The 12,473-nt window shown below is 38.4% G+C and overlaps 2 protein-coding genes across 2 annotated transcripts in view; one reads left to right on the top strand and one right to left on the bottom strand.

The window, feature by feature from the left end:
• Lerp (lysosomal enzyme receptor protein) overlaps positions 1–12,473 on the bottom strand; it is a 115,523-nt gene that overhangs the window by 86,273 nt on the left and 16,777 nt on the right. Inside the window, exons 9-10 of the mRNA XM_070105864.1 lie at positions 5,517–5,971; positions 5,186–5,302 (exon numbers count right to left, since the gene is read on the bottom strand). Coding sequence (XP_069961965.1) covers positions 5,186–5,302; positions 5,517–5,971 — 572 coding nt within the window. The remainder of the gene's footprint in view (positions 1–5,185; positions 5,303–5,516; positions 5,972–12,473) is intronic.
• On the top strand, positions 8,833–12,411 carry LOC106620179 (protein toll). The gene is made up of 2 exons (XM_014238592.3): positions 8,833–10,119; positions 10,216–12,411. The coding sequence occupies exons 1-2, from the start codon at positions 8,897–8,899 to the stop codon at positions 12,062–12,064; spliced, it is 3,072 nt and encodes a 1,023-aa protein (XP_014094067.2). The 5' UTR covers positions 8,833–8,896; the 3' UTR covers positions 12,065–12,411.

Below are 12,473 nucleotides of genomic sequence, written 5' to 3'. Positions count from 1 at the left end.
AGTATTGCGCTGTGTCGTGTCGTGTCGCACATTTTGTAGATTATGGGGTCACGCAGCGTGTTCAGGGCGCAGCGTGCGACTGCCACATATTACACGAAAAAGCACACGTGTGAGTGCATATAAGTATACATCTATGTATTGAAGTGTGTTCACAGGGAATATGGGACCCAATTTTTTTAAGTTTCATAGTTTAAGTTCACCGTTTTGCATGCATATGCTTGTGTATGTGTTTGAGCATATTCCTCAAACTCACATCCCTTTGCTAAAGTTAGCGTTTTATTACTCCAACCTTTACGCCGTTATTATTTGAATTCTTTCGCTTTTTTCCATCAGCAACTTTCGGCTGTTAACTCGCTCGTACGCATCTGTCTCAGCGGATTTTACAGCACGCAAATATGCCTTGGCATACGTGCTCGTTCTTATCTATTAAGCGATGTCTCGGCCGCGCGAATTTTGTGGGAAGCCGGAAAATGTCACAAAAGTTCATGGAAAAGAGAAAATATAGATGCGAAGCAACCACAGGAACACCAATATTAAAAAATTGTATTTGCGATATACGGTGGCTATATGAAAATATATATATTGCATACTCTTATATGAATAAATATTTGTTTATAATTCTTTCACAAATCGCACGCGCGCAACAATGTTAAATTGAATGCTGAAAATTTAATATTTCGGTGGATGGTGGCTAACTTTGTTTGAAGTGTGGGCATGATGTTGTTGTCAAAAGAACTAATATGTGAGAAAATATTGTTAAACGACGGTTTCTGATGAAAATGTACGTGTTTATTTGAAACAAGGAAGGTTTTTTTTCAGATATAAATAAGATAATCTGTTGGCTTCGCCAAGCAAACTCTATTTTACAAATCGTAAAACCTTGAGTGGTGGTTGTTGTTGTAAGGGTTCTTGATTGCCATCAAAGTAATCGGACTGGATGGACAGTAAACGTGCTGTTTCAAAAGGGTCGGAAGAGTTGTTACATGAGTTGGTTTCATAGGGCATGCAAAGAGGTGTTTAGGTCATTAGCGGGGACACGTTGCATGCTAGACATAGATTTGTTGTTGGGGTCGATTCTGGATAAATAAAACTTTAACCAGCTACATGGTTCAAAACCGTGTGCAAAGTTCACTCTGCATTCCAAGGACGCCATTCACTGGGAGGCTGAAAATATGAATGGCGTTCAGTGCTTACCTAAAGTCCGTTACGTACGTTTACTAATTGGTAAATGTTCTCTTAATGCTTCTAAGGGGCGGCTACGCTCCAAGCAGATAACTGAGCAATGATGACATCAGCGAAAGCATTATACTAGTAGAAACTGCCTTAAGAGAAGTTCCTCGCTTTTCGATGAGAGACATTAAGGAGCATTGTACCGGAGTGCAGTATTCTGATAAGGCTGTAGCTTATTCGTCTCACTACATCCCCATGAACATACCGGCGCTGCGTAATTCATGACCGGTCGGCCGATTGGCTTTCAAGTTGCCAACAACGTTTCTTTGCCTTTCTTCAGGGACTAACTACTTGAGGATTTTGTTGCGACTCTGTATTTTGACAATAATCGCAGTCGTAGGCGGAGTGAAGGAATACAGTCTGTCGAGTGAAACACATACATTTTTAGGGCTATTAACAGTCGGAATTGGTATGCCCTTGACTGCAATATTAAGTTCCAATCGGTATTCTTTCGTTCAGTTCGTGAATATGGTCACTGTTGATTTAGTGGAGAAACGTGTTGAGCTCTTTGCAGAGATGAAGTGAGAAATGTCGGTGAGATAAGTCATTTGCTTTTGAACAGATGCCATATATTCCATTACCCGAAAGTCAATAGTATTGGTAGCCCTGTGCACTATATAGCTTGAAAAGCACATAAGTACAGAGTTAAGAAACTATGTACTTCAAAAGACATTAAGAATAAGAATAGCGTAAGGATGGCGTACTTTCTCTAATCCTTTATAAAAAGCAAAAGCACGAACATTTCCACGTTGAAATTCTAAATGAAGACTTACAAATATGAAAGATAAACTAAAACAATTTAATCAAAAATGTTTACTTGAAGTGGAAAACGAGAACTGTTATTTAGGATTGATAAAGAAAGCGAGGAACTGACAAATATTTTACAAAAATTTGTTTAAGAGTTTGGAAATTTTAGTTGCGATGTTTTATTAACAATAAAGGTAAATATTTTCTTTCTTTTTCGTTTTTTTTCTTGTTTGCTTTTAGAAAGTGTGTATCGCTCTCTATTTGTGGTGTTCGATTTATGTCATACGAAAAACAGAGCATTCTAATGGTTTCGAGTCATTTCCAGAAAGCTGATTATTTTACTTAAAATTTAAAATTGACTAACCGTTTATTCAAACTCGTTCACAAACTATCAATAATAATATTACTATGGCTACACAAATGCATGAATCAAGTAATAAGTTGCAACCTGAGTATCATTCCTCAACTACGAAAACGACATTAGCATCCTCTTTGGGGCTGCCTAATGCGCTTATATAATGTAAGCAATTTAAATGCATTTGCCAGAGACACTCTGCTTACATACTCGTACATGGAATAATGCATAACGCAAGTTGACGACACGTGGGCAATTCGGTATACCAGCAATGAGCCACTTGTGTATTGCTGGCTCTTCAGGCAAGACCAACTGTTAATTTCGATAACAAACTTTGGTCGGGTCCACAATGCCTGCGCTTAGGCAGATACTGTATGCAGAATATACTTGTAGTAGAACGAAAATTCCCGACGGTAACGAAGAGCAACAACAACAACGGATGTAACAATACAGCAAAACAATACATATGCTGTTTGTATACTTACTGAATGTATGTATGTATGATAACTAAAATAACAGTTGTTACATCATAGTAGTACTTTAAATCCCAAACGGCAGCCATGCGACCCAATGCGTATTGGTTCGGTTGCAACGAAGCCAAAGATATGCACTTGATATACAGTAATTGCAAACTTCGAAGAATTATGTGGAAATTGCATACAAAAAGGCACACTCAGCGTTTCAAAGGTAGCCGCTCGACTCATCTTTGGCTAGTAGGTAAAAGCCTGCACTGCCGTTGCTTCATCTTTTCCCATATATGTAATTGGTTGCTGCATGAATGACGAAGAGCTTAGCTATCGCGGGAAGTTCACAATTCATGCTTCTAAAAGCTTGTACGTCATGACCGAACGAAGCAAGATACAGCGGTAGATCCGCTTGTTTTGCATTTAGCAGGCCTCATTTTCAATTCATCATTCACCATTCGCCATTCGATTTGTTTGTAGCATCATTAACACGTTAAGTCGCTCGAAAACGCAAACGCACATGTCTACCCCACGTATCCATAGATTGGTGTTGCACGAATGCTTGCTACCATTCAACAAAACATTCACCCTTGCCGCTTCATATTTATCCATTGAGCGGTGTTGCTGTTGTGCGACAGCTCTTTTGCTCAATTACGGTGCCATAAAGCTGTTGAATTCTCGCCTCAGATGCATCAGCGATAATTGCTATTTGCGGAAGGTTGTTGCATGCCCTTTTAATCAGCGAATACAACAAGAGTTTTTGAAGGTGCGCACTTTCTTTGACTTAGCACTGCAAGGCACATATATTAAAGATGAACTGTAACCACTCAGGGAGCTCAAACAAGACTTTATATTCCGCTTACATAATACCATGCGAAGAGGGTTTCACCCAGGCGATTCTGGTAAAATTTTGTATAATGTAATAGGTTTTACTTTAAACCTGACCAACTGTAAGATTTTAATTGCCTCAAGGCAAGACAATGAAACCTGTATATTTATACATACATTTGATACGAGCTGAAACCATTTCTCAGACTGATATTATATAAATTCGATTACAACATCCTTAAAAATTATCATAAGTGAGGCTCAGGACTTATTCAGAAAATCTTCAAATCCCGGCAGATTTAGCAATTATAAAAGTAGATATTTTGTAATAAAAGACAACCCTCAAATATCCGTTCTGACACGCGAAATATAATATTGTGAAAATATGCTGATATTTTTTTGGAAAACTTAAAGACACGTACCAGAGATAAAAGAAATTTGAACTGTTTTGATCTCATTCTGATCTTCAAACAAGCTGCTAATTAATTTTTTCGATTACTAACATTCTAAGTACAATGGAAAGCATTTGTCCCACTGGACCCTATGGTCTTAAAGAGAAGTCTTATTTGGCAGCTCTTTGCAAGTTATTCTGTAGTAATTGTTTTAAAATGACTGAGAAATGTATTTGAAAATTATTCCTGTCAAAAGTAATGTTATAGCTTTGACATTGCCTGAGTACTGAGAGACCATCCTTTCTGTTGGGCCCAAGTGAAAATCATAGATCAATACAATTGGAATGGCTCCTCAAGATGCTCAAATTCTCTTCGACTTGATAATTCGTTCTCCAAATTGTCATTTTTTAGAAGCTCTTTTATCTCGAAACAAACCTGGAGGTTTCACAACATCTGCACGCACGAAACCTACTCTAACTATGCTTTCATTACAGACTCACAGCTGGATTAGCGTCACATTGTGAAACTATATTTTACTACCTCACACTCTACCAACTCATTCCGACCTTCCATTATTTGTTAAATGAAAGCTATAGATGTATCTTCATTTTCGCCAGCTGTTGCTGATTGTAAATTTAAAAATCCTAATCACTTTGCCAGCACAAATTGAAAACCAACTTGTTCGATTGCCATATTCTGTTGTTGCTGTTGTTGTCGATGTTGTACATTGTATTTTCCCATATTATTATTGACTGCAACCACTGGTTGACAAGCTCAACGATTTCATAAGTGATTGCATAATTAAAATGACAATCTCACAGAAGAAATAGGCAAGTATATACATACACACTCATACATACCTACACACGAGTGCATAGAGCTCGTCATAACGGTAGAAAGGAAATCGGGGCGCAAATTAAAAATGCAGCACTACAACGGCTCCCTCATCAATAGCAGAGCAGTGCAGTACAAGCGGTGCGACATGGCACAATGGAGCGCAATAGCAAATTGTAGTGGTGTCGTTTTTAATTAATTCCCACAAGGAATTCCCAAGGATGCTTCAATATGCAAGTTGCAAGCACGCCAAAGGCGAAAGCCTTGAACAACAACAGCAACGACTAAATTTGGAATTCGGATTTTGAAAAATACTTTAATGCACGCAAGCTTACCTTCTCCTCCTCGGGTGTTGCTGACGATGAATCCACCTTAGCCATGCAAGCTGCCGAGCCACCCGTACAACCTAAGCCGAATTTCGGCACCAATGGACGGCAGACATTGAGGAAAAACTGAAATGCATGAACAAATGTGTAAATATGTTTTCCGATAGATATTAAAAATTTGTTGGAATGAAAATGAAATGTTCAACTGCGCTGGTGTGCTGATGGTTGCATTTGTGCACACGAAAGAGCAGACATTATTTGACAATGAACTTCTGCAACAGCCGCGTCAAATACGTGCACACCCACAGTCATACACAAAGTGTTCGCTTCTCGGTCTCACCTTGGTCGATTTAGGCACTTGTTGTTCCGTTATCGATGCGTTATTAATTTCAGCTTCATAGTTGTCGGTTGCACTTATTAATGGCGTCAAATCGACCACCTCCTCACCGGTGCCGTCCTCCGAATGCTCAACGTAGACTTTGACTTTGCAGGCAATCTGCTCATGACAAGCCAATGGTGTTTGAAAGTGAATTAGTAGTTGGCAATTTTTATTTTCGATTATTTTCGGACCCAATGCATTGCTGGTGTTGCCGTTAGCGCTACCGTTCGCAGTCCCATTGTCTTTGGTAGCATTGTTGGCACAGACAAACTCAATTCTTGTCGACCACTTATTTTGGCCATCACAAAGTGCTCCATCGGTGTACAGCAAATACGGTGAGCCGGAGCGATTGGAACGTAGTTGTGAATTGCTTTTGCCCATACTGGTGGTCTGTTGGTTCTCGACGAGACAAGAGCCTAGCGTTGGATAAAATAAAGGTAATTAAATATTTAAAAAAAAAAATTAAAAACAGAAGTTAGTAGAAGAAAACTATTTATTAAACTAAGTAGAAAGAAGTGTTTAAGACTTTGCGACCTTTCGAAAAGTGTTCATCAATTTATTTAATTGTCAATAGCACAATTTTTCGAGATCATAAAAATAAATTCTCTAAATGTTGTATATTTATGGAATATTATGTTAGTAGATAAATATAGAAATGTGTACAACTTTTAAGGGCTTTTGGATTTACGGTTTTTACAGAGCTCTGAACACAATAACTCGCTCGTTAAAAGCGGTTAACTGCTTTTAAAGCATCATTCACATCTTTGTAGACATACGACGCCTGCCTATCTCTCATTCTCAGCCCACTATATTAGGACTTTCCTATCTCATCGAACGACGAATACAATCCAAGCGAACGGAATACCATGCTAAAGTTGTATAACCCCTTGCTTTTATGCCAGTTGTTTGTTCGATACACCACTCTCCAAGTTTTGATAAACGATACAGATGATGGAAATTGGTATTACATATATTAGAGCTTACTTGTGGATTTTATTCAAGAATTTTACACACATACATATAAACGATTCGCCAGATGTAAGAGCATACGTAACTCTTTATTAAATTCCTTGTAAAATATGTCAAATATTATCTCCTCAAATTTAGCATATGAGTTATCTAGCAAATTTTACTTCATTTTTATGTTCATTGCCTGCATACAAACATCTAAACACACAATAGTGCCAACACAGACAACACTCAATTTATTTCAATTGCTTGAATTTGATTGAGTGCTAGCAGTCTGGCCGACACCAAATGCTTGTTAAGCCACCCTTCCGCAATACATGCCCTCAACCCCAGGCTCATCAAGCGTAGTACCCCGCTTGCAGTGTGTCACTGTTAAACACGCTTGTCCACAAACTTACAAACACTCGTAGGAGTATAAACCCCGCAGGAAGAAATCAAAAAATGTCCCGTTTCAATTGCAGAAAATCTTTTCACTTGCAGACATTTCCATACATACAGTACGGAAAGTTAACTAGCGGATTTCTCTATCGGGTAGCGCTTGCATGCAAAGGCGACTAAATCAATTCGAGTGATGTTGCGGAATCGAAAAGAAATTGACTGTCAACTAAATTGATAAATGACAATGTGGATTTGTTAGATTTAGAGAGCGGCTCATGGCCAGGCTTGTTATGATGGCTGCAGCGACGTTTGCAGCGCTATGAGGGGTCGATTGACTGAAAGACTGCCTAAATGGTTTCGCCTAGATGGCTAGCTTGTCGATTGGGATGAAACTGACGGTTGTGGGTATTTGAACTGTGCGAATGTGGCAAGTATAGAGTGGCTTGTTACGTCTGAATGAACGAGTTTGCCACTCAGCACTCGAACAGCAGAAAGTGTAATTGAATTCGTTTTCAATGTAAAGGAGTTGGATACACCGGATATGGTAATGAAATTGAATATAAGTAATGGCAAAAAATATTGAAGTTATTTTGATTTTGCAGATACTACTTTTATAGTCTCGCGACATGTTTCACATTCCTTAAAACTAATCGAAATAGATATAGAGTTATGTGGTATATCAAAAGCAACAGGATCAAAGGGTGACGACAAGTGTTGAAGCAAATAATTTAAATGAGCGAAATCAAAATACAACTTTTCAAGTCCCCAGATACCGAATATAGTTCTCATATCAAAGACGGTCGGTGGCTGGCTATTATATTATTAAAATTCAAGAGAATTATTTCATGTTAACATTGGATATAATCTGGTCAATACTTCCCTGATTTAAAGATTTTCAAACTTCTACTTGACTTTATGCCATATACGTAATTCGGCTAATCTGTGAGATATCGTAATGAAACTCAAGTATTTCCCCTTCTTTAATATTCGAAAATTGCGAGAATATTAAATGTTCGGTTACACCCGAACTTAGCACTTTCATACTGCTTTTTAATAGGCTTTTATTAGATTGGGTTGTATGTATGTAATGGAATCTTAGAGCTCAATTTTCACCGGTTTCCAGAAGTCTGATTAACTTGAAACTTTGCAGACATGTCAAGGTCCGATGACAATGCAATAATTTGATAACAGTTTCCCATTATTTTTAAATTTAATTTATATATTTTACTTTGTTCTAATATAATCGGTAAATGTCTAAGAAATATCATTAAACTTTTGTTTCTGACACAAAAGGATGAGGTCACGAAATGGCGAAAACTGTATATTCATTACACGACAGCTTTGAGTTAAGAGACAAGATCTGTGTGATTTGAAATCATTAATATGAAATCGAGTTCCATAGATAATAGAAAATTGTGCTTAAATTATTCTTTTTAATATTTAAAAAGTAACTAAATATTGGAGCACCCTGTATCGAACCTTTCATCAATCATAAATATTACATGAAGCACGTACCCTTTGCAAGGACTTTAATGAATTAAAATCCGAAATTTTCCCAAAAAAAATATTCTTTTGTGTATTTCGATTATTATGATTTAGGACAATAGACCATATGGCAAACAATACTAAAAATTTATTAAGTGACAAGTATTTACTGTTACTTTCATTTGTTTGTGACTACGTAATATGTGTACTTGAAAATCCCAAAACTGTGTAAAAATCGCGAACATATCTTTTTAGCTAGAATTTGGCAGGCACGCAGGTAAACAGGCGATGTAAGACGGCGGAATTTCCCCCGGATTAAGCCAAACATACTTTCATACCTAACCTAGGTATAATATAGGTGTTAATATTTATTTTACCTGCATAGCGCTGAGCTCGAAAAAAAGTATAAAAGCGGAGAGTGAAAAATTTTCAAACCAGTTGCAAAACCTTTTGCATTGATAGCACCACTATCTTAACATACAGAGAAAATACGGAACTAACTCAGTATTATGAATAATTTGAAAATATTTCGGTGTTTTTACATAAGATTCCTACTACTTATGTTTGCCAGACAACTGCCAAGGATCGACGCAGTTTTCACGCCGGAGAACTGTAAAACGCTAAGCGCCGACTCGAACTGTCAGTGCACAACGGAACTTGCGCATTTTGAGATCGAATGCGCGTCAGCCAAATCGAATGGCAAATTTAACCTACGCATCGGACCAGGAAAGAATGTTAAGATCGAGTGTGAGGACATTGCACCTGAAGACTATGAGATTTTGCCAAAGTTGAAAATTGGTTACACCAAAATCGTGCAAATCAAACAATGTCCACTGCCGCATAATGAACAGCCGATAGCTAAATTGTTTACACAACTTGGCGTCGAGAGAGTTAATTATTTCGCGTATGCAATCGACGAGTCCAGCGACAATATTACACAACAGCATTTAAGCGGTCTGGCGAAATTGCAGCATTTGAGGTTGAGCGTGAAATCACAAAAATGTTTACCGTACAATCTCTTCGAAAACCTAAAAAGTCTCATATGGTTGGATTTGCGCTCAAACAACTTGACGCTGAACGATAGCTTGCTGGAAGCTTTGCCGAATTTAACATATCTGGATTTGGGGCACAATTTTTTGGAACACTTGCCCGAAGGTGTATTTAAAAATCAGCAGAAGTTGCAACATTTAAATTTGTGGAGCAATCGCCTGCGTACACTCACCAAAGAAGCGTTCCGTGGAGCAGAGCAGCTGGAGCTGCTGGATCTCAGTTCGAACGAAATTGAAAGCTTTGAACATGATGTTTTTTCGTTACTCGGCAGTTTGCGGAGTGTAGATCTAAATATGAATAAAATTCGTGAACTGCCTGGTGGATTATTTGCGCAGAACAAATACCTTACGGAATTCAGACTCGTAAACAACAAAGTACGGCTGAAAACCTTACCGCCTGCACTATTCGCGAATTTGACGTTTCTCGAAGAAGTTCGTTTGATATGTGGCTTGGAACAGGTACCGGCAGATTTGTTCGCCAATGCCACTAAACTTACAAACCTCACAATGAAAAACAATATGCTGAATACATTACCCGAGAACTTTTTCAAGTATCAGCACAATCTCTATGACCTAGATTTGTCCAATAATCGTTTGGAAAACTTGCCGGAATCGATGTTCGGTTTTACAACGAATCTCATCGAACTGAGATTGTCACACAATCGGCTCGTCGAAATATCAAGGTAGGTCAACCTCATCAAATATTTACAAAAAAATCTATCTAATAGCGCATATATCGAGTAAATATTAATCAAACCTTTCATTTTTTACACTTTCAGTGAGATCTTTAAACCTTTAGTGAATCTGAAGCTGCTGCAACTCGATAACAATAACTTGGTCAGTATCAGCTTCGATGCTTTCCGCGACACGGCCAACCTGCAATTTCTCAATTTGGCAAATAACGAAATCGATTTCGCCGATCCGCTAGATACAACGTCACTGGATACAACATCGCTCGATTCTTTGGACGAAGACTTCGCAATTGACACCACCTCGCCTTTCCGTTTCCTGTTTAAACTGCGCGAACTCAACTTGCGTAATAATTCTATAATGTACCTACATAAGGATTGGAGAACACAACTGCTGGAACTGCGCAAACTCGACCTCAGTTACAATAACATTCATATGTTCTCCGATCGTGATCTGCGTTTTCTGAGCAAACATGCCATACAAGTTAACCTGTCACATAATCTCATAGAGGAAATCAATTTCAATGGCATCAACAGCATGGAATTACACGCGGACGCACGTACCATAGTTTTCGACCTTAACGACAACCCACTACACTGCGACTGTGTACTCTTACATTTTCTACAATTCATATTCGGCGAGTTGAACGAAAATGTGGGGAACAAATTTGAAATCTTAACCAACAATTTGCGGTGTGAAGGACCGCCAGCATTAAAGGAGAAAGAAATAATCGATCTTAGCTACATGGAACTGGTATGTCCACTGGATGATCAATACTCGCAAGAGAAGTTGTGTCCGCACGGTTGTGAGTGCTTAGTACGTCCGATCGATTTGATGCTGATCATTAACTGTTCATATAGCGAACTGACACGAATGCCAACGCTACCGAGTGTGTCGATACTAAAAGGCATTGAATTGATCGTGTCGCATAACAGGCTGGAGAGCCTGCCACTTAATGTTACTCACGGTTATGCCGATGTTGTGGCGTTACACGTCGCCGAGAATCAACTGCAGGAACTCAATTTGGATAATCTACCAAAGAATTTAGAGTTTTTGGATGTACGACACAATCTACTGAAGAATTTGAGCGCAGGTGTATTGAACTTTCTTAACAGCAGCTCAAATATGCAAGCTGTTTTTCTCACACAAAACCCGTGGACTTGTGATTGCGCGGCAAAACCGTTGTTGGAGTTCGCACAAAGTGTGGCAGTACGAAGTAAACTCGTCGAACACGACATGCAACACTTGAGCTGTTTCATGAATTTGGCTAATTCAACGACCAGCTTAAGATTTCGCGATATTAGCGAAAGTCAAATATGCCCAATCAAACGGAATTGGTTCTTCATCATTGGTCTGACAATCGCACTCAATATATTGATTATCGGTATTTGCACTATAATTTATCGCAAATATAGAAATAGAATGTGTAGGTGTTTCGACATCAAAATGGAAGTTGACGATAAGTATTACGACGCTTTTGTCTCTTATGCGCCGCTGGATGAACACTTCATCTTAGAGCACTTGAAACCCGAGCTAGAGAATGGACCGATACAATATCGGTTGTGTTTACACAGTCGTGACTGGATCGTCGGCGATTGTTTCACACAGCATATTGTGCGTTCTGTAAACGAGTCGCAGCGCACTATAGTGATATTGTCGCAGAATTTCATAAAAACCGTATGGTCCGACACGGAATTCCGTATGGCGCATAAAACTGCACTAGCTTCAAAGCAACACCGTTTGATAATCATAATCTATGGCGACATCGACGACTTTGATAGCTTGGATAGCGAACTAAAGGCGTGCCTTCAAGCGAACACCTACCTAACGTGGGGAGATCTCAACAACTGGAGGAAACTGCGCGCCGTTTTGCCGCAAAACACTTGCATCGAGCGGTTGGAAAAAGAAATGTCTAAGTTAGAGATATGTGTGGCTTAGAGTGTAGCGAGCCAATATGAAATAGCAGATCGTTCCCGTTAGGTGTAATATGTACTGTTGAAAACCGTAGCTGTTTAGAATTGACACACAAAGATTCGATGTAAAATTGTTCCTTTATAAAATTACTCATTTATAAAAAATATAAAAATATAATATATAAATTTGTGCCATCTTCGCGGCAAAAAAAAATATTTTAAATTAATTTGTCTAGTACTTGTTGTGGCTGGAAAATATTGATCGATTATGTATTGCCTAGTCAGTCCTTTATCTGAAAATAAATGCTCAGAAAGAAGTACTTCCAAACTAACTAGGTAACAAAAATACTGAATCTTTCAGATGAAATCGAACATTCTCTCGTAATTTTTACAAAAATATTATAGTTGGCTGATTTTTTTTCGGCAAAGGCTGC

This window comes from Bactrocera oleae, chromosome 2 (assembly GCF_042242935.1).
Source record: "Bactrocera oleae isolate idBacOlea1 chromosome 2, idBacOlea1, whole genome shotgun sequence".
NCBI classification, from domain to species: Eukaryota; Metazoa; Arthropoda; class Insecta; order Diptera; family Tephritidae; genus Bactrocera; species Bactrocera oleae.
This window is presented reverse-complemented; position numbering and strand designations above follow the sequence as displayed.

Bases quoted from the DNA above. Each gene is read 5' to 3' on its own strand.
- LOC106620179 (XM_014238592.3), top strand. From the start codon at position 8,897: ATGAATAATTTGAAAATATTTCGGTGTTTTTACATAAGATTCCTACTA. The intron at 10,120-10,215 runs GTAGGTCAACCT...TTACACTTTCAG, and splicing joins CGGCTCGTCGAAATATCAAG to TGAGATCTTTAAACCTTTAG.